Source organism: Plectrocnemia conspersa, unplaced genomic scaffold (assembly GCF_051122295.1).
Source record: "Plectrocnemia conspersa isolate PC_06_02 unplaced genomic scaffold, ASM5112229v1 ptg000004l, whole genome shotgun sequence".
Classification (NCBI taxonomy): Eukaryota; Metazoa; Arthropoda; class Insecta; order Trichoptera; family Polycentropodidae; genus Plectrocnemia; species Plectrocnemia conspersa.
This window is the reverse complement of record NW_028277168.1, coordinates 17,223,308-17,242,812: the sequence shown is the minus strand read 5'-3', so window position 1 is coordinate 17,242,812 and position 19,505 is coordinate 17,223,308. Positions and strand designations below refer to the sequence as shown.

Below are 19,505 nucleotides of genomic sequence, written 5' to 3'. Positions count from 1 at the left end.
CTTGCTATTCGTGGATATATATTTTTATATATTAGTGCATTTAGGGTTAAGTACCACACTGGCGATCTCATCGCAAACATGCTGCCCCCAAGCACGTGCCACCCGGGGCGGCCCGCCTCTCTCGCCCCACGATAGCTACGTCACTGCAAAGACTAAAAACAATCTGAGAAAATATTTAGAATGGATGGCATTGAATGAGTTGTCTGTGAGGTTGGAATGGGACGAAAATTTTTTTTTTCATGGTCTTCAAGTATAACTGAGCAAAATATAAAACAAATGCCGCTCAACATATCAAAGAAGGTATCTAATCGAACGGCAACACTGCAGTTTCTGCTATGGTTTATTAGGACTTAGTTTCATCATATCGGAATACATTTTCACCAGTAGATATATATTTTTACCAATGAAAATATAAATTATTTGGCAGGTGCTAATAAAATTATATGATCACAACTTTTCTATATGTAGTAATTTTATTTATTTTATTGGTATTTTTTTTTTGGTAAAGTTATATTTTCACTAGTAGAGTCCAAATACATTTTCACCAGTAGATATATTTTTCTACTAGCGAAAATATAATTTAAATGATAGGCGCTAATATGCTGCTCTAAAGTGTCCATGAACCTCAATTTGACAGTTGCGAAACGTCCATTTGCTGTTCAAACCCAAACCTAACCTTATGAAAGTTCTAAAACTAATTATATTATGTCAAGACCAAAATATAAATCTCGCAGGGAAAATAAGCGGAAGAATAATTATAGGCAGACGTCGTATCTTACATATTGCTCCACAGTTTCGATTTTACACTTTTTAAAAATATGATAGCTATCCTTACCGATATTACTGTGGACTTATAATATAAAAGGGCTGATCAAAGTATATTTAAACCGAATTTTGGTCAATAAGAGAGTGCAAAAAACAATTATCCCTTCTCAGAAGTCAAAAATCCACATCAAAAGCAATAAAATCATTCAAAAAGCATTCCCACTGCGACGGCAGATCGACGGAAAATCTTCCAAGATGCTCGGCTTTGTTATATGAGGAACCGTTTCATTTTTTCGATCCGTCAGTTATTCTTGTTCTCTATGACACCTTACTTCGCATCATTAGTAAACCAGGATGTATGATTTGAAATCTCCGAGTAAGAAAATACTTTCTCTTAATAAAAAAAATCCAAAAAAGGTTCTCGAGATACCTTAAAATGAATATATTTGGTTATTATCTGGTTTTGTATCTCAAAGCCTTTTTAGGAACGTTGAGATATAATTCGCTGAATTATAGCAGAAAGTAATATGTCACTTAGCGTTTCAATCTAGTCCAAATATTGTCGATGAATTTCAATTCAGGTTTCGAAACGTCTTCAAGAGTCGCGAATTCGTTCTCTTCTGATGACCGTTAGAGACAGGACGTCCACACTAGCCAAGTCATATGGCAGTTGCCATTCAGCTCCTTAATACGGTGGAATTGCACATTGATCTATTTAATTTCAACTACGAGGAGCTGCTCTGGTTTGTATCTCATTTTAATATTTGATGATTCTTATTATATACTATATATTATTTTAGACTATTTTAATACGTTGGGGTAGTCTTAATTTATATAAATAAATCTATGCTATTTTTTTCTTACTTTCATAAAATGTTTAGAAGCGTTGTAGCTATGATACGTAGATAACGTAAGAAATATTTATTATTAGTCATTTCAATACAGCGCTTGTTCATAGATTGATGCTTTTTATTTAGTTATTATTTATATTTAAAAAATGAAAAGTCTTTATTTCATAATATTTTTATGTTCTTCAATTTGGTGTTATGATCATAACACGTGTATTTCTAAAATATCGTGCTCAGATTGTATACAAACGATAGGATGTGTTTGGTGCTCAAAACCGGTATGTGTTTCTTTTCCAATTTAGCTCAATAATATAATTTTTATTAATTCATATTTATATTATAATGTTATAGAGTGAAAGAGAAGGCGATTCCACGATAAGATGTGCAAATAAAAACAATGGTTCTGAGGCGTGGTGTCCAAAAGAGTTCATTGTAGACGTAACATCATATTATAGAACCACTCTGGGAGAGGGAAATTCTGATTCTTTACAGGTTTAGAAATATATTTTAAATTATTTATGTAACAAACTGATGAAATTATTTTTTATTTAGATAGCGCCACAGAATATAAAAATTGGCCTTAAACCAGGAGAAAAGACTAAGATTAATTTAAAATATCAAAGGGCTATCGATTTTCCGACAGATCTGTATTATCTTATGGATTTGTCAGCTTCAATGATAGACGACCGAGACATGGTATCTACTTTAGGTACAGTATTGGTAGACACGATGCAAAATTTAACAAATAATTTACGACTGGGCTTTGGAAGTTTTGTTGATAAGCCTACACTTCCATTTGTTAATACATTATCAAAATTGTGAGTATTCTATTAAATATTTTAAAAATTTTATTATCACGGGTTTTTTCGGAAATATTTATTTGCGTAATGTACACATTATGTTTTTTTCTCTTAGTTCACCTTAAATAAACCATTCACGTATAAAACTATAAAAATTATCTTAGGCGAACGTTTCTTTTAAAGATGTCTTAAAATACATTTTATTAAATACTCATCCGCTGTATTTTAAACAAATATACAGTTTTATTTTTTGATATAGATTATTCAAGAGTCATTTGATAAAAAAAATCTTCTTGTGTCATTTTGTTCGGAACACTGCAAATATTTTTTTATCATATTGTTTTGATTTTGTCATGGACGTGCATGATTGTATGTAATGTTATCACATGTTTTGCTGTCACAATATGCATAAAAACATTAACAATAATAAGCATATATGGCAGCGCTTTCCAACTTATTTTAACTCGCGGCTTAATTTGTTTATTTTGCTTACATCTTGGAGGCCTAACAGAAGGGTAGTTAATTAAAAAAATAGTACTTGTCACCTCACAACTACTAATAATAAAAAAATATTTTTACCCCTATAAAATATTTTGTCAGTTGCACGGCGCTGTTATATGCTAAATTGCCACTTAAAGATGTGATTTGTTTCACCAAGAAGTGATTTGAATTTCGTTTAAACCAATATTCAAAATGACATTTACTGTATTAATTTTCAATTATTTTCATTACTGTAAAACTATATAACATTTTATTGAATATTTATTCCACTTTTATAATAATTGGTCATTGTGATGGGGTGGTGTCTTTTTATATCGATCGTTCGAGGAACCATTCGGTTCAAGTTCTGACGATTCGCAGACGTGGATATTTGAGAAGCAATCTTCGGAAACATATCCCTAAAGGTTGACACTCATCGGAGAGAAAGTCAGTTGAAAATAGCATATTATGGTCATCATTAACCAAAGGTTCCTAACGACAATATCATTCGATACAAAACCAAATGTTGCGAAACAAGTATTGAGTTTTGTATGATGCAGTAATGGTGCTTATTAATGGTTATTGTGCAAAACTGGGTTTCCTGCACGATTTATATATCCATTGTTGACGCTTGTCGTATGGTAGATTTTTATTTTGTTGTTTAAAACTAAAGTTATCGTTTGAGTGATCTCTCAATTTATTATTGATGACAAACCTGTGTGTCTTTCATTGTTTAAAGTCATCAATATCGATTCCAGGATCTTTAAATTAATTATTTAATCTCTAAATTTATATTATTAAGTTTGCCGATGTTTACCCATTGGCGTCCAAAAGTTTTCTGTTATACGCTACACAATCACTAATAGTAAACGAGTTTCATTAATGATAACTAGACCAGTTTGAAGGGCTTAGTCTTCTTCAGCCGTCTTATCAAGTTGCTCACATTGAGGATTTTGTTGCCTCGATGTTGACGTTTTATAACACTGGCGACGTCTTCAAAACCTAGATCACGATGTATGTTTCCACGTATATGCGCGCTACTTCAAGCATACTTTAGTATTGCGCACTTTTTATGATGCTCTAGTCCGCTGCATTCTAAAAACTAGCTCTATTACTCGGATTCCAGGCGTAATGAGTAAATGTAATGAATTGAAGCTGGAAAAAGTTCAGCGTAAGTTCCTTCGATATTTATACTTGAAGGAATACAAGTATTATCCGTTCTTGTTTCCCAGTGTTTTTTTTTTTCGGGCGTTGGGATAGATACGTTTCTTTGTCAACTCGCAGAAGTGTTTATATAACTGAACACTTCTGGAAATTGCTCAAAGGCATTGTAGACAACCCTTCAGTGCTCGAGCAGCTCCGGAAGGTGGTTATAGTTCTCGGTCGCGTCCAATGTTCTTACCTGTAAAGTCTAAAACTGGTGAACTTGCCAACTCTTCTCTAGCAAAGGCGTTCGTCAGCACAATACTGTGCATAGAGGTACTGACATTTTCTCGTGCACTTAGTGTGGGATAATGCACACCTGTTGAGGTGATTTGTGTCTGTTCTTTTATTGTGTTTTCGTGTTTTTACTTATATGTGTATTTGCGTGTGTGTGTGTGTGTGTGTGTATATGAATTTGTATGTATGCACACGTATATATTTGTATGTATTTTTAAAATTGTATTATATTTAATACTTTTGACATTCTTTAAGCATTAGGTTAACCTGTCAGGTCACGATGGTCCTAATTGTAATAAATAAATAAATTTTCCATTTTTGCTCCAATTGGTGATCCTATCAGCGGCTTGTTGGAGTTTTTCGGTAATATTCGCTCTTTCTTTTCCCGCTGCCAGAATTGCTGTATCATGTGCTATTTTCTATTTGTGGCAAATCATACGTGTACAATAAATATAGTATCGGCCCTATGACACATCCTTGTGGGACTCCAGCTCTTATTTCTTTTAATTCAGATATTCGTTATTTTGTTCAATTCTGAATAATCTGTTGAAAATGTATGATGCAAGTAATTCCACATATTGCTTCGGTAATATACTGTTTACTTTTTGAATTAAGCCTCTGTACCATACTTTACCAAAAGCTTGAGCAACATCTAAGAAAATAGCTGAACAAATATGTTTTTATTTTATTTTTATGTTTATATTTTTAAAAGTGAGCAATAAAAAACGACAAATTTATTTTTCAAAATTACGGTTAAAACTACCTGCTAAAATATTTCGGTCGGACTATGCACTTGTAAAGAGTTACACGCCATTTTAAGTGGTGCCCCATTATTATTCCTAAGGCTGTATAATAAAATTAGACTATTAACGCTTAAAGTCGCTGACAATTGAGTGGGTACGAATATCATATGGATCTTAAAATTAGTGATTATTATATAATTTTAATTTTGATTGATCATCATAGATTAGACCTAGATTTTCCCAATCTCATGGATAAATATCATGATGATTAATTAAAATCGAGCTAGATCGTGCATATTAAGTTCTTAAAAATATCTAATAATGAGCTACTTCAACTCATAGAGAATATATTATATGTATTTATTTAACAACAAAAATTGAAGTAAAACATAATTAAATATGTATAATTATATTTTTAGAGCCACAAATAAATGCATTTTACCTGGTTCAATGGCTCCATGTGCGCCTGCATACAGTTTCAAAAATCATGTACCGCTTACGGATAAACTAGATTTTTTCTCAGATGAAGTAAAAAATGCTGCTATATCAGGCAATATAGATTTGCCTGAAGGTGGGTTTGATGCTTTGATGCAAATTTTGGTATGCACCGAGCAAATTGGATGGAGGGAGAAGGCCAGAAAAATTGTGATATTCTCCTCGGATGCCGACTTTCACATATCAGGAGATGGAAAGCTAGCTGGCATCGTGACACCGAACGACGAGCTTTGCCATTTGGACGAGCAAGGTTTATACACAAATTCGCTTCAGACTGACTATCCATCCATATCGCAGTTAGACGTAAAAACGAGAGACAATAATATAAATGTGATATTCGCCGTGACTAACGCTCACCAGGCTACATATAAACTATTATCGAGTCACATATATGGATCCACTTATGGAGTATTATCGAAGGACTCTTCTAATATCGTCGAGTTGCTGAAAGACGAGTATAATGTATGATTTATCATTTCTATTATTATTTGTTGTGCATTATAATATGTTTATTTTTCTGTTTTCAGAAAATAGTGGAATCTATAGCTTTAACCGACGACGCGAGTGAATATGTTAAAATAAACTATTACACTATGTGTTTGGGTAATGTTTTGCAGAAAACGAATGAATGCGGTGGTTTGAAGGGAAGGCCCGTAATTGAGTTTGTATTGGAAGTCGAATTATTAAAATGCCCTGAGAATAGAAGTCAATGGAATCAGCTTATACACGTGAGACCAGGTAGTTTGAATGAAAATGCGACGATTGAGTTGGAAGCGCTTTGTAAGTGTCCGTGCGAAGAAGAGAAAAATATAGAAGTGGATTCGAAAAACTGCAACTCTAAGGGTAATCTAAAATGCGGAATATGCTCTTGCAATGAAGGTCGTTATGGAAGATCTTGCGAATGCGATGGTAATCATATAGGAAACGGCCCGGAGGACGATAGCCATTGTCGACCTGATAACGCCACCAAAGAACTATGTTCAAATCGCGGAATGTGTAAGTGTGGAAAGTGCGATTGCATTAAAAGATCAAATCTGGAAGAAAATGTCTATGGTCAGTATTGCGAATGCGACAATTTTTCGTGCCAAAGACACAAGGGGTTGGTGTGCTCGGGTCATGAAAGGGGTTATTGCGAATGTGGCATATGCTTGTGTCTATCGGGATGGTCTGGTCCTGGTTGCGAATGCAGAGACTCAGACGAAACTTGCAAAGCTCCCGAATCATACCAAATATGCTCAGGCAACGGAGTGTGCGAGTGCGGTGTTTGTAAGTGTAACACGACAAAGAAGTATCAATACACTGGACAATATTGTGAAGAGTGCCCTCATTGTGTCAGTCGAAAATGCAATGAACTAAAACCGTGCGTCGAATGCCAGATACACAAATCGGATAAGTATGATGAAAATAAATGTAAAGAGTTGTGCAGAAACGTGGTATTAGAAGTCATTAAAACAAAGGATTTGGCAAGAAATGATGAAGAATATGATTTATGTAAAGTGGCTGAAAAAAACGGTTGCCATATTGAATTCGAATATACGATTAACGACAAGGATATAAATGTACGAGCTCTTCACGAATTAAAATGTGCTGAAGAAATCGATACTGGAAGTAAGTATACACTTAATATACAATAGATATTTGAAAAATCAGTGATGACGTCAGGGATGTCATTAGGGGAGGGAGCGAGGTGAAGGCTTTTATCCCTCAGAAAAATGCATATAATTTATTTCAATGAAATAATGGGATGACGTCCCTGATTCTAAACCTCAAAACAGTCTTGAATCTACCCCGAAAATATTTTTTAAAATATATCATTTCAGTGAAATCAACTCGAAGTACATTTTCACCGGTAGATATATATTTTTACCAGTGAAAATGTAATTGATCTGGCAGGTGCTAGTGAAATTATATGATTTCAACTTTTCCATACGTAGTAATATTATATATATACATATACGTACTTTTATCATTATTTATTTACGTCCGATATATAAATGTATTTTTCGGTTCAGTTATATTTTCACTAGTGAAGTCCAAATACATTTTCACCAGTAGATATATATTTCTACTAGCGAAAATAGTATTTAACTGATAAACGGTATTGAAATTATATGCTGTTCTAAAATGTCTGTAAAACCCAATTTGACAGTTGCGAAACGTACATTTTCTGTTCAAACCCAAACCTAACATACGCGAATTGATCAAACCCAACTTGACCTAATGAAAGTTCTAAAATTAATTATAGTTCAAGGACTTTCCAGTCCAAAATACAAGATAAACCAATTCATCTTTCAGAGGAAAATAAGCGGAAGAATAAGTACAGACAGACATCGCATCTCGCATATTGCTCCATAGTTCGTCTGCACTTGGGATATTACACTTGTTTTAAAAATATGTGTTTCAAATACACCTTAAAGACTTACATAATATATTATGTAAGTCTTTAAGGTGTATTTAAACCGAATTTTGGTTAATAGGAGTTTGCAAAAACAATTATCTCTTCTCAGAAGTCAAAAATCCACGTCAAAAGCAATAAAATCATGTTGGCGCTGACACGATTTTATTGCTTTTGACGTGGATTTATGACTTATATAAAGAGATAATTGTTTTTTGTGTTCTCCTATTGCTCAAAATTCGTTTTTGATATGCTTCGTTCGATTCTCACTTATTGTAAGTCGTAAAATTTTTAGAAAAGTCCACTGCGACGGCGACGGCACGATTTTATTGCTTTTGACGTGGATTCTAAACAGAGATCCCCTTGAATTTGGTCAGAAAAATGCATGTCATTTAATGAAATACTATGAATCCTGATGAAATGGACATATTAAAAAACAACTATTAACTGGCCAACTTTTGCCCCTTCCCTAGAAACAAATTAATGGCCATTTTAAGCACACATGTTTTACACATTGCTGCATACGATATTGATAGTACAATCGTTCCAATTATATCAGTGATAATCAAACTTTTTTGCGTGACCAAGTAATCAAGTAACATTAAAAGGAATACTAATATTCCAGACGGTGAAAAAATCAGCTTCACAAATATTTTTTAAGTTTCAAGTGTAATATCATATATGTAGCTTCATCCTATATGTTACATTTTGAACCAAGAAAAGTCAACTAAAGCTTCATTTTAACTCTTATTTGACAGCCTAATTACAGAGCTACTTATAAGTCTAAATTTCTGTTCACAAACAATTGTATTATTATTATTATTATTATAAAAAATACCGAAACTAAAATATACAGCTAATATTTGTACTATTATTAATGAATCACTTTTTGCATATTTCAGTGGTGATCTTCAGCGTAATCTGTACCACAGTTCTTGCCGGTCTTTTGATTATTGCCATATGGAAGATAGTTACAACATACCACGACAAAAGAGAATATGAACAATTTGAGAAGGAGCGAAACTCACCCGAATTCAGTAATGGAGATAATCCTCTTTATAGGCCGAGTGTTTCTACATTCAGTAATCCAGTCTATGGAATGCAATAAAAAAAATGTGATTTATAAAAATGTATATAATTATAATAAACACCATACACAAATATTATATTAAATTAATATTATTGCTTGCTTAAACGTATCTGTAAATTACGCGTTGTGATGTAAAACTATTTGCTGCAAGAATAAATTTTATGCATAAAACTAATTTTGAAGCTTTTTAAATAACCTGACAGATTACAGTTTAAAATATAATATAATCTAGTATTAGTATAATATAATATAATACAATCTAGTATTATTTCTAAGCCTTTTAGAAACGAGGAATAAGCTGACGATTTCTAAATTTCTAAAAACGGTCTTATAGCGATATCTTTATTAAATGTGGTTCCGAGAAACATCGTTATCTTCTTTGGAGTGGCAAAACAATCGCAACAAAAGATCACCACATTTAGTATTTATATTTTATAAAGTCGCGTATTTCATTCCCTTTTTAATTTAAAATTTATTAGAATAGCTAACTTTATGGAAAGATAAGTGTCTTCTTCTCTCTTACATTTACATACATACATATGTATATTACAGACTAATTATTCATTGGAACAATTTACCTGTCTGGAGATAATTCATGCTAGTTCAATGAAATTAATAATCTACAATGTAGACTCTACACCGTGCAATTTAATATATTTTGATAATCGGCATATATATTTTGGTCATCGGCTGATAATTTTATTGGGAAATTTATAAATGACAGGACGCGGTTTACCACATCCTTTTTGAGAGGCAGACTATTTTTAATAAAATGCCATTTCTTAAGTGGTTGTGATATTAGTTGCAAAAAACCGCTGTTTGTATATTTACATATAATGCATTTTTCAATATTTTTTTTTATAATAATGTTTCACCTAAAATTGTGTTTGAGTCTAAAAAAATGTGAACAAGAACTTACTTGCTCCTCATGCATTCAAACTCCAAATTGTGTGTGGTGTGTGAAACCTTTAAATAATGTAAGTATAATCCATATAATCAAAATATATAAATTTAAAGACAATCCAAACATGTATTCAAATTAATACAAATATTTTTTACTATTTAGCTTTCTGACCGGTGCTTAAATCAAACCCAAAATTTGTCAATGTTATGTCAAGAGGAATCCATTATTAATCGTACAATTAGTTACAAATTGTTAGAAAATAGCTCATCTGTAAATTCCGATGATGCTATACAGGTATACTATATATTTTATTTGCAAATGAAAGATACACGTGTGCTTCTAATTTAAATTTTAAAAATAAAAATAAATGAAATATGAATGACGTATAATATATAAAAAATTGCTAATGAATGATTTTAATATATGTTTTAACATTGTAAAGTACAAGATACAATCACATTCAATGAGAGCGTACTAAGTTGGTATATATGTATATAATAAATGACAAATTAATATTTAAAATATATGTTACAGATACAACCTCAGAGAGTAAAGATATCGATGGGAAAAGGTGACGAGTTCATTATACCAATTATATATCAAGAACTTAAGGATTTTCCAATAGACTTGTATTTTTTGCTGGACTTTTCAAATTCTATGAAACCTTTTCGCAGTCATTTAACCAATATAAGTCAAGCTCTAGGTGCAACTATGAAAAATATATCTAATAATTTTCGTATTGGTTACGGCACATTTGTAGACAAGCCGGTGCCACCATACACGGCGAGAATTCGAAATACGTAATTATTTTTCAAGAACGTTGTACGAAAATTTATCGGAATTCAATATAATCGTATTCTCATCGGCTAATTTCTAGTCCAATTTTAGCGCTACAGCCCTTTTACTCGTTCAAGTTTATCCTTTACCTAGAGGTCTATCTTGCCGAGCGTACGAAGCTTTGCAGCCCTCGAGTCATCCATGCGAGAGAAATGTCCGGCTCACCTGCATAAATTATAATATTGATTTTCCAAGGGTATTAACAAAAACTTTATAATTTGAAAGTCAAATCTATAGCAATATACATCGATATTTTTTAGCTTTGGTTAATTTTATCTGACATAGATAAAAAAAATCTTAATTAAATAATAGTTCATAAAGCAGGAATAATCATTATAGTGAAATTAGCGGCTATGAAATAAATAATAGTATTAACGAGGTATACTTTTATATTGAAATGTATTTGTTATGGATAATTTATTTTAAATTGTATTTGTTGAAGCTAAGAAATTGTGTTTTTGGTTAATTTAACTATTTGTTGGCAACGATTAATGACTAAAATAATAGTTCGTGAAATAGATTGATAATTCGAAAAAACAGCAACTCGTTTTATAAATAGGTAATGAAGGAGTTTAATCTAAAATACTGAAAAATAAAAATAGCTGATTGATTTAATACATATATAGTTATTTTTACTCACTTGCCAATAAGATTTGAGTTATTTGGCACTTTTTTATGGTATATATATAAGATATATTTTTAGAGGATTTTTTTTTCCAATAAATATTTTTTAATCACTGAAAGTCAATCCAAATTAATAAATTTAAAGTAAAATTGATCAGTTTTAAAATCAGTAATTCTATTGTAGAATAATGTATGTCAATATGGTGGATTACTTTGTTTCAGTCAAGTGGGGAGCTTTTCTTCCATTAAAATCTTAAATTATATTGATAGGTTACAAACGATAGATTACGACGTTTTTTTTCGAGGATAGAAAAAATCGCTAGAGAAATTGCTGACAGGCACTTTCGATATATAAACACAATGGGTAGAATATTGTACTATTTTTTAAGTTAATGCATTTTCTTGCGTCTTCTAAAATAATAGACAGCAATCGAACAACGCAAGGCTCGAAAAACAATAAAGCAGACTTTGTTAATAGAGGCGCGAGGGTATTTATGGCCACTGAGCCATTACAGCGGACCACCCGGGACATAAGAGCACAAAAAACCCTTGTACAACAGTTTTGTTTGCCAAGGGGAAGGATTACTTATTCGGCATAAATAGCCGAAATACATCAGCAAGTGATTGTTCGAAGGTATAAGTCGCTGACTATTAACCTGAAAGACCTGGATTCGAACACCATATAGACCTCAGTGTATTTCAATTTTGATTGTGTCTGAGAGATAGGAACTAGTGATCATTAAATGTACAATTAAAATTCCGAGCTATCATCGCAGATTAGGTTAACCTATATTTTCCTAATCTCACGAATAAATATCGTGATGATTAATCAAAATCTAACTAGGTCGTACATATTAGGTATAGAAAATTATTACAGGAAATTATTTTAAGAGATATATGCATTTAAATAAACTAGCGAGTGTGTTTATGTACCCGACCCAAAACTTTTTGAGTTTTTTAATTTATTTTTGATTCGTTCTAATTTTTTATTTAAATATTTTTTCAGTATTTAATTATTGATACCAAAAAATTTAAACTATTTTGTAGCTATTCTCAATATGGTAAATTAAAAACGAGATAAAGGACATATACATATACATATAAAAACGAGATAAAGGACGATATTCACCGATTAAGTTAGTTTAGCTAATAATTTTATTTAAAATTTTAACATATTTACTGACATTCCAACGTAAAATTTTCCACAATTAAAACCATATATTTTTTAATGCATGTGCAGGGAATAGTAGCTTTATGCCAATGTACCCTATACAATGAAAAATTAAAAAAATATACTAAAAATATATATATTTATAAAAACAATTAAATTTAATCATATAAATATGTGTATATATGTGTATATATATAAACATTAACTTTTGGGCCACAATACGCCCACCAACTGCGAGTAACAGGATGAGAACTAATCAACACTCTCCGACAGCTGGTTAAATAGTCTCCAACATAGATAGTGATACCGGGAGTCCAGCTCGTTTTTTTCAACCATATACTCCTGGTCACCAGGGAATCATTCTCCGACTTGAGGCAGGAACCGATTTTCCAGTACTTATCTGTACTTGTCCTGCCTCATAGTCCCTTGCACGATGTGGAGGCGTCCCATCCCCTTGGAGGAGATGACTGAACACACTATGATACTAACAGGTGTTTGACCATCTCCACGAGGCAGCCTAAATACAATTTCTCCCCTGGACGTCCTTGGACGAACGATGATTTGTCTACCAAAATTTGAAATGTGGGCTAGTCAGAAAAGAACACATGAAAAATACCATAATCACAAAATCTGAATTTTTAAAACCTTAAAAACCACTAATTATTATATATTTATTTATGTGACTTTTAATAGATGTAGCATTGTGCTAGTGCTGCCACTTCTTAAAAGTGTCAGTGGTGATACCAGCAGTAAAAATAACAAAAAAATTACCATCAAAACTAAGTTATTTAAAAATAGAGGCAATGTAAACATTAAAATCACAGAACTATGGTAGTGTCCCTATTAATTTGGAAACACACTGTATATGTCTAATATGGATTTATAGAACGTTTTATATGAATATTTAAAAAAGTTATTAATAATATTTACTCATTTTTAAAATCATATTTAATTTTTAAATATTAAAAAAAAATGTGAGCGAGGATATTATGTGTTTTAAAAATATTTTTAATTTTAAGACTTTTGCCCTTTTCTTAGAAAATATCATTTTAATTTTTTTCAAGAATTTATTTTCATTGCGAAGCATACTAATATTGTAATATTACCTTTAAAAAATTTTAGGTACGCGGCCAAACGCACCATATATATATATAGTTTTAAATATAATAGTTAAAACATGATTTACTAAAAATATAAATTAAATTAAATTAAAATTAAAATTAATATACAATATAAATTTAATTTTAACATTTTTTAATAAATTGAACACCTATTTTTCACATCTGCATTTTTTGTAATACTTCATGATTTTAAAAGATTTATATGAGTATTTTATAGTTTTAATCAATAAAAGTTTTTAATCATTGTATCACTCGGGACTTTCTTATTTTTTTGTGTTGAATGACAGCTAGTGTCAAAATCGAGCCATACGTCACTGGACCGAAAGTAGTGCTGTGCTGAATTCAAGTAAATATCTAGTGAATAAACATCTAATCACAGTAGATATACTATGTTTCACTGTATTAGTTTAAAAAAAACATGCAAAACGTTGGAACACATGGTAGTGTAAACAATATAAACAAAACTTAATACAACAGTGTGGCTTCATAAGTATTTTTCTTAATAGAAAATATAGTCCGGTTATTCTAATAAAATTATCATTACCATTTTATGATCAAATGTAAGAAGAAACAGCAATATCTGATTTGACATTTATAGATAGTTATACACACCAATTAAAAGCTATCATTAAAAGTAATACAAAGGTATGTTTACTGTAGTCATAGCCAATATTCACTGTGAATAAAAATTAACAGATTTCCTTTGATTATCGTCCATAAAATATTAGTATCACTTTTTGGTAAGACAGTTACATTGTTTGATTATTGCACATAAAATACATCCTTACGGTTTACAGCTAATATTCAGAAACAAAGTGATATATTACATTTATAAAAGTGATCATTTAACCCCAGCATATTGAATATCAATGTGTTCAACAATTAAATATAAGATACTTTGTTCCATAAAACGAATTGTTTGTGTAATTTATAATGTAAATCTTCGGATTTCTTCTTCGAAAAATGATTCGTTGCAGAGATTTATTCATAAGGTGTTCACTGTTTTGACTAATGTTAGCTTCCACCTAATCTTTCAAACAGTAATGCACAAACAATTCGTTATATGGAACAAATATTTTATATCTTGCTCATTTAAATTGTTCTCTTTTATTTATCGTTACATTTAAGCTCTTCAGATATTTATCCAATTCTATGAAAAACATATTTTAAATTGGTCCTGTTTCTAACATAGGCAAAGGTAACGCACATAAATGAACACGTGACTGTATTCTATTCCGATCACTTGTCGAACAACCTTAATATAATTACGGTATAATATATTCATATATAATTTATGCTTTGTGTATCTGTTCCAGAATGCTACCCTATGAGCCTACATATAGCTATAAACACCACATGTCACTTTCAAGTGATGTGGATATGTTTGAGAAGATGCTGAATTCTACGCCAATATCTGGAAATTACGACAAAACCGAAGGTGGTTTTGATGGTTTGATGCAAGCCATAGTATGTACGGAGCAAATTGGTTGGCGAAAAAGAGGAAAACGCATTTTGATATACGTTTCGGATGCCGATTTTCATGTGGCTGGAGATGGAAAATTGGGAGGCGTCGTAGAACCGAATGACGAACGATGCCATTTGGACGAAGACGGAAAATATACGCATGACCTATTACATGATTACCCATCCGTCATTCAAATAAGCAGACAAGCAATAAAAAACAATATTAACATAATTTTCGCTATACATGCTAATCATAGTACTCTATATAATAATTTGAGCTCTAAAATATCTGGATCAACTTCCGTGAGATTGTCAAGAAACATAATCGATATTGTCATTGAAAAATATCAGGTATTGAATTTTACTGATCTTAGTTTTTATTATTTTTACAAATATTTTTAAAATGAATTTGCTTCATAGCTAAATTTTAACCATTCAGTTGCCAAGCCGTTTATGATTACTACATGAATATTGATGTTTTACATTAGGGTTTCTCAAACTTTACCTGCGATGGAACACCTCGTAAACCCTAAAATGTAATAAAACATAAATAAAAATAATTAAGAAAAAACAATTATTTAAAACATAACACATAAAATAGAAGTGATTGAAGTTTTTAATGACTGATGATTTTAATTATCTCTTTCATGTGCATAATTTTTTGTCTCTCGTGTGCACCAAGTGTAAAAAGATAGTCTTTCTTTATAACTTTATCTCTTTATTAACACCCATTAACATAGTTTGGGGAACCCTGTATTACATTATAAAGAAAATGTATTGAGAAAAATAGGTATTTTTTACCGAACCTTGCACTTAAAAATGTAATCATTATTTTCTTTCAATGATGAAGTCGAATTAGAAACTTTTCGTCAAAATATATCTAAGGTATATACTACATGAGATTTTTTGGATATGTATTAGTATAATTTTAATTATATATAATTAGCTATAACATATATTATTTTTAAACTACTACAGCGTCACTTCGGGAATTAAATCAGATTCAAATGTCCTAACTCGATTTATATATTTTTTTTTTGTTTCAGGAGAACAAAAATATTTTTAGGATGATAGATGATGCTGAAAATTTTATTAAGATAGTATACTATAGTAAGTGTATTAGTAAATACAAAATTGAACGGTCAGAGTGTTTTTATTTGACCAAAAGTTCAAAGATTGAGTTTGAAGCCAAAATAAAAGTATTACAATGTCCTAAAAACGAGTACCAATTAAATCAAATAATTAAAATTGGGCCAGAAGGCATTAATGAATACGTGACGGTAGAATTAGATATCAGATGTCAATGCCCATGCGAACACGAAGAGAATGTTGAATATGATTCGAGAATTTGCCATAATCACGGTACCCTAAAGTGCGGAACTTGCTCGTGTAATTCAGGAAGGTATGGCCATAATTGCGAGTGCGAGGAAAATAACATTGTCGACACAATAGAGCTCACTAAAAACTGTAGACAATCAAATGAAATATCGCAAATATGTTCAGGGAGAGGAGATTGCAAATGTAGAAAGTGCGAATGTCATTCGCGCAAGAATTTGGAAGAATCGTACTATGGTGCTTTCTGCGAATGTGATAATTTCTCATGTCCAAGATATAAAAATTTATTATGTTCAGGCCATGAAAAGGGCACTTGCGATTGCGGCGAATGTAAATGTAAGGCAGGGTGGAGTGGCAAAGCTTGTGAGTGCCAAGAAACACAAGTCACATGCATACAAGAGAAAACTGACAAAGTTTGTTCGGGTAATGGGCATTGCGAATGCGGAGTGTGCAATTGCACCATGACTGAAAAGTTTAGATATTCGGGACAATATTGCGAAGAGTGTCCAGATTGTAAAGCTGATAAATGCGACGATTTTAGACTTTGCGTGGAATGCAAAATACACAGTTCTGGGAAGTATGGCGAATTTGAATGCAATTTTAAATGCTCTGCACATAAAATTGAAGAGGTCGAATCAGTTGCTATAGATCAACAGGATACGATGCACATAGAAAAAGTTTGCAGAGTGGCAGATATCTCTGGTTGTACAATTGTGTTTAAATATAAACATACAGACAATGGAGTGTATCACATTAAAGGCCAAAAAACTAAAGAGTGTTCAAAAGAACTCAATATTATTGGTAATAATTTTATTATATTACAGATTTTTTGCTTTATATAAATATATATATATATATTTATTTAATACTGTTTTAGCTATTGTGTCAACCGTAGTTGGATGTACACTATTAGTTGGAGTAATTACGTTGACTATGTGGAAAGTTTTGACAAACATTAACGATCATCGCGAATATATTCAATTTGAAGAAGAAATAAAGAAGTCTACTTTTGCTAATGAAAATCCTTTATATAGAAAACCTAACAAACAAAGGGTATCTTTCTTTCCACGCCATAGACACTAGTGAAATATTTATGAAAATATATCGTTATAAAATATATGTATTATATTAGTAAATATATAAAATAAAAAACTAATACTCTGAACTTTAATATTATTTAAAATGTGTAACTTAATTTAAAGTCACTACAAACAATTTTGAATATATTCGAAACTAACCGAAAAATATAAACAGTAAACAAGTATCTCATAATAGTTTTTAAACAAAATAATGTAGCTTAAATAAATTGCTAAAACAGTGTTTCTCAACGAGGGAGTCGTAGAACCCACGACCTACCGAAGGGGGAGGTGGGCAATTTTAATGTTTTTGGGGGCAATGCGCAAATCATTCATATTTGCTACATTTTTTTGTTATTAAAAAGGCGCAAATGTTAACTCGACGCGTATTGACATTTGCGAATTAAATTATGTCTTCTGGAAAGTTTGTAAACTTATTTTAATTATAGTTGCTAGCTCACCACATTGCGCAAAATGAGTAGTGAAACCAAAAAAAACGTTCGTAAGTATTCGGATGATGAAATTATATTTATTAAAAAAAATATTAAAAAGTTATTTTTTAGTTTCATTGAAAAACGACAATCAATTCGGTATCGCCTAATATGTATATATTATAGTTGCTGCGTTAATTATACACTTAACCACAATATTTCTAAATATTTTATTCTTAAAAAAGCAATTACTGATTATTCATTAAATTATATTTAATGCTGATAATATAAGGTACATAAGCATAATTTTAAATATTAAATTGTACTTTATTTCTCATATTAACATTTAAACTTTTAATTTTTTTCTTAATAACTTTTTTACAATAAGATACCCTTTTATAGTTAGATAGGTATCTTATATGATCTAAACAAAATATTAGTTTCATTAGTTTAATTGAAGAAGCTCGACATATTTTTCTAATATATCAATTTTAAACTAAACCATAGTTATAACAAACTTACCATATGTTTATTTACTTACTTTAACTTTCTGAGAATCATATTTGTAATTATTTAAAATTGCTTTTTAATATTTATAATATCATTTTAAAGAAATAAGTAGCATGTATTTAAGCTACTTTGTGCTTTGAATATTTACCTAATTTTTATTTCTTGTTTGTATAAAATAAAATAAAAAGTGTACTCGAATTATATTATATATATATATATAAAGTTGTTTGTTAGTTGACAATTTGATTAATTAACAAAAAAAAACAATTAAAAGAAAAAATACATGAATGTAGGTGCTTTCGTACTTGATTGTGTAAATTTTGCAACAGTGGAAGTTGTAAGAAAAATTAAAAACCATAGTTCAAACAATAAGTTTTGTGGTAAGTGATGGTTTTTGTATTTTTTTACTGTAATCCACAATGATTTTCTCTTGAAAGATGAGTATTTCCATCTAATTTTGTTGATACCGAACATCTTTATATTGCCAATTTAATCAAAACAACCTCTATTGATACAAATATGAAGCTATTTTGATTCTCTACCCCAAATAATATAAATTTAAATAAAATAAACATTGCTCTCAAAATATCGCGCTACAAATAACTTTTCTTCTCAAAAATTAGTCGGTGGGTGGGTTTACTTGTGGAGTTTACTCGTGGGCCAACTTACCGGTGCTTTAAAGAACAATAAATGATACTCTAAGCTGGTACTGCTAGTTGTATTTTATTCCGCATATTATATATAAACTCGCCACCGCATCTGCGCAGTTCATGAGCCGGTAGTACAAAAATGTCGAGCGGGAGTTCCTGCAGGACTTGGGCTAAACATCTATTAACCATAAAGGGTCCCGGAAACGTTCAATCGCGATTGATCAATCGTTACATGATTGACGGTTTCGAATGATGAGCGATTGATGCTGCGTCAATTGCTATGGCTCATTCGGTTTGTTGCGCCGTCGAAGGAAGTCGTTTCGAAT

General features: G+C 31.1%; 2 protein-coding genes and 1 long non-coding RNA gene across 7 annotated transcripts in view; all 3 read left to right on the top strand.

The window, feature by feature from the left end:
• LOC148236073 (uncharacterized) overlaps positions 1-1,468 on the top strand; it is an 80,342-nt gene extending 78,874 nt beyond the window's left edge. Inside the window, exon 4 of the long non-coding RNA XR_015809312.1 lies at positions 1,347-1,468. This is a non-coding gene — a long non-coding RNA (uncharacterized LOC148236073). The remainder of the gene's footprint in view (positions 1-1,346) is intronic.
• Positions 1,469-1,644: 176 nt separating this feature from the next.
• LOC148236072 (integrin beta-PS-like) lies at positions 1,645-9,231 on the top strand. Of its 2 annotated transcripts, XM_088184285.1 has the most exons (6): positions 1,645-1,891; positions 1,965-2,105; positions 2,166-2,431; positions 5,496-6,033; positions 6,099-7,179; positions 8,869-9,231. In XM_088184285.1, exons 1-6 carry the CDS (start codon positions 1,763-1,765, stop codon positions 9,072-9,074), a joined length of 2,361 nt encoding a protein of 786 aa, XP_088040411.1. In that variant the 5' UTR covers positions 1,645-1,762; the 3' UTR covers positions 9,075-9,231. The 2 variants fall into 2 exon arrangements, with proteins under 2 accessions (XP_088040411.1, XP_088040412.1); XM_088184286.1 differs by lacking the exons at positions 1,645-1,891; positions 1,965-2,105; positions 2,166-2,431 and adding an exon at positions 3,740-4,047 and having other exon boundaries at positions 4,103-6,033.
• Positions 9,232-9,834: 603 nt separating this feature from the next.
• On the top strand, positions 9,835-17,673 carry LOC148236071 (integrin beta-PS-like). Of its 4 annotated transcripts, XM_088184287.1 has the most exons (6): positions 9,838-10,033; positions 10,123-10,254; positions 10,495-10,760; positions 15,030-15,528; positions 16,224-17,313; positions 17,390-17,673. In XM_088184287.1, exons 1-6 carry the CDS (start codon positions 9,893-9,895, stop codon positions 17,593-17,595), a joined length of 2,334 nt encoding a protein of 777 aa, XP_088040413.1. In that variant the 5' UTR covers positions 9,838-9,892; the 3' UTR covers positions 17,596-17,673. The 4 variants fall into 4 exon arrangements, with proteins under 4 accessions (XP_088040416.1, XP_088040417.1, XP_088040413.1 ...); XM_088184290.1 differs by lacking the exons at positions 16,224-17,313; positions 17,390-17,673 and adding an exon at positions 15,598-15,964 and having other exon boundaries at positions 9,835-10,033; XM_088184291.1 differs by lacking the exons at positions 16,224-17,313; positions 17,390-17,673 and adding an exon at positions 15,617-15,735 and having other exon boundaries at positions 9,837-10,033.
• Positions 17,674-19,505: the final 1,832 nt, after the last annotated feature.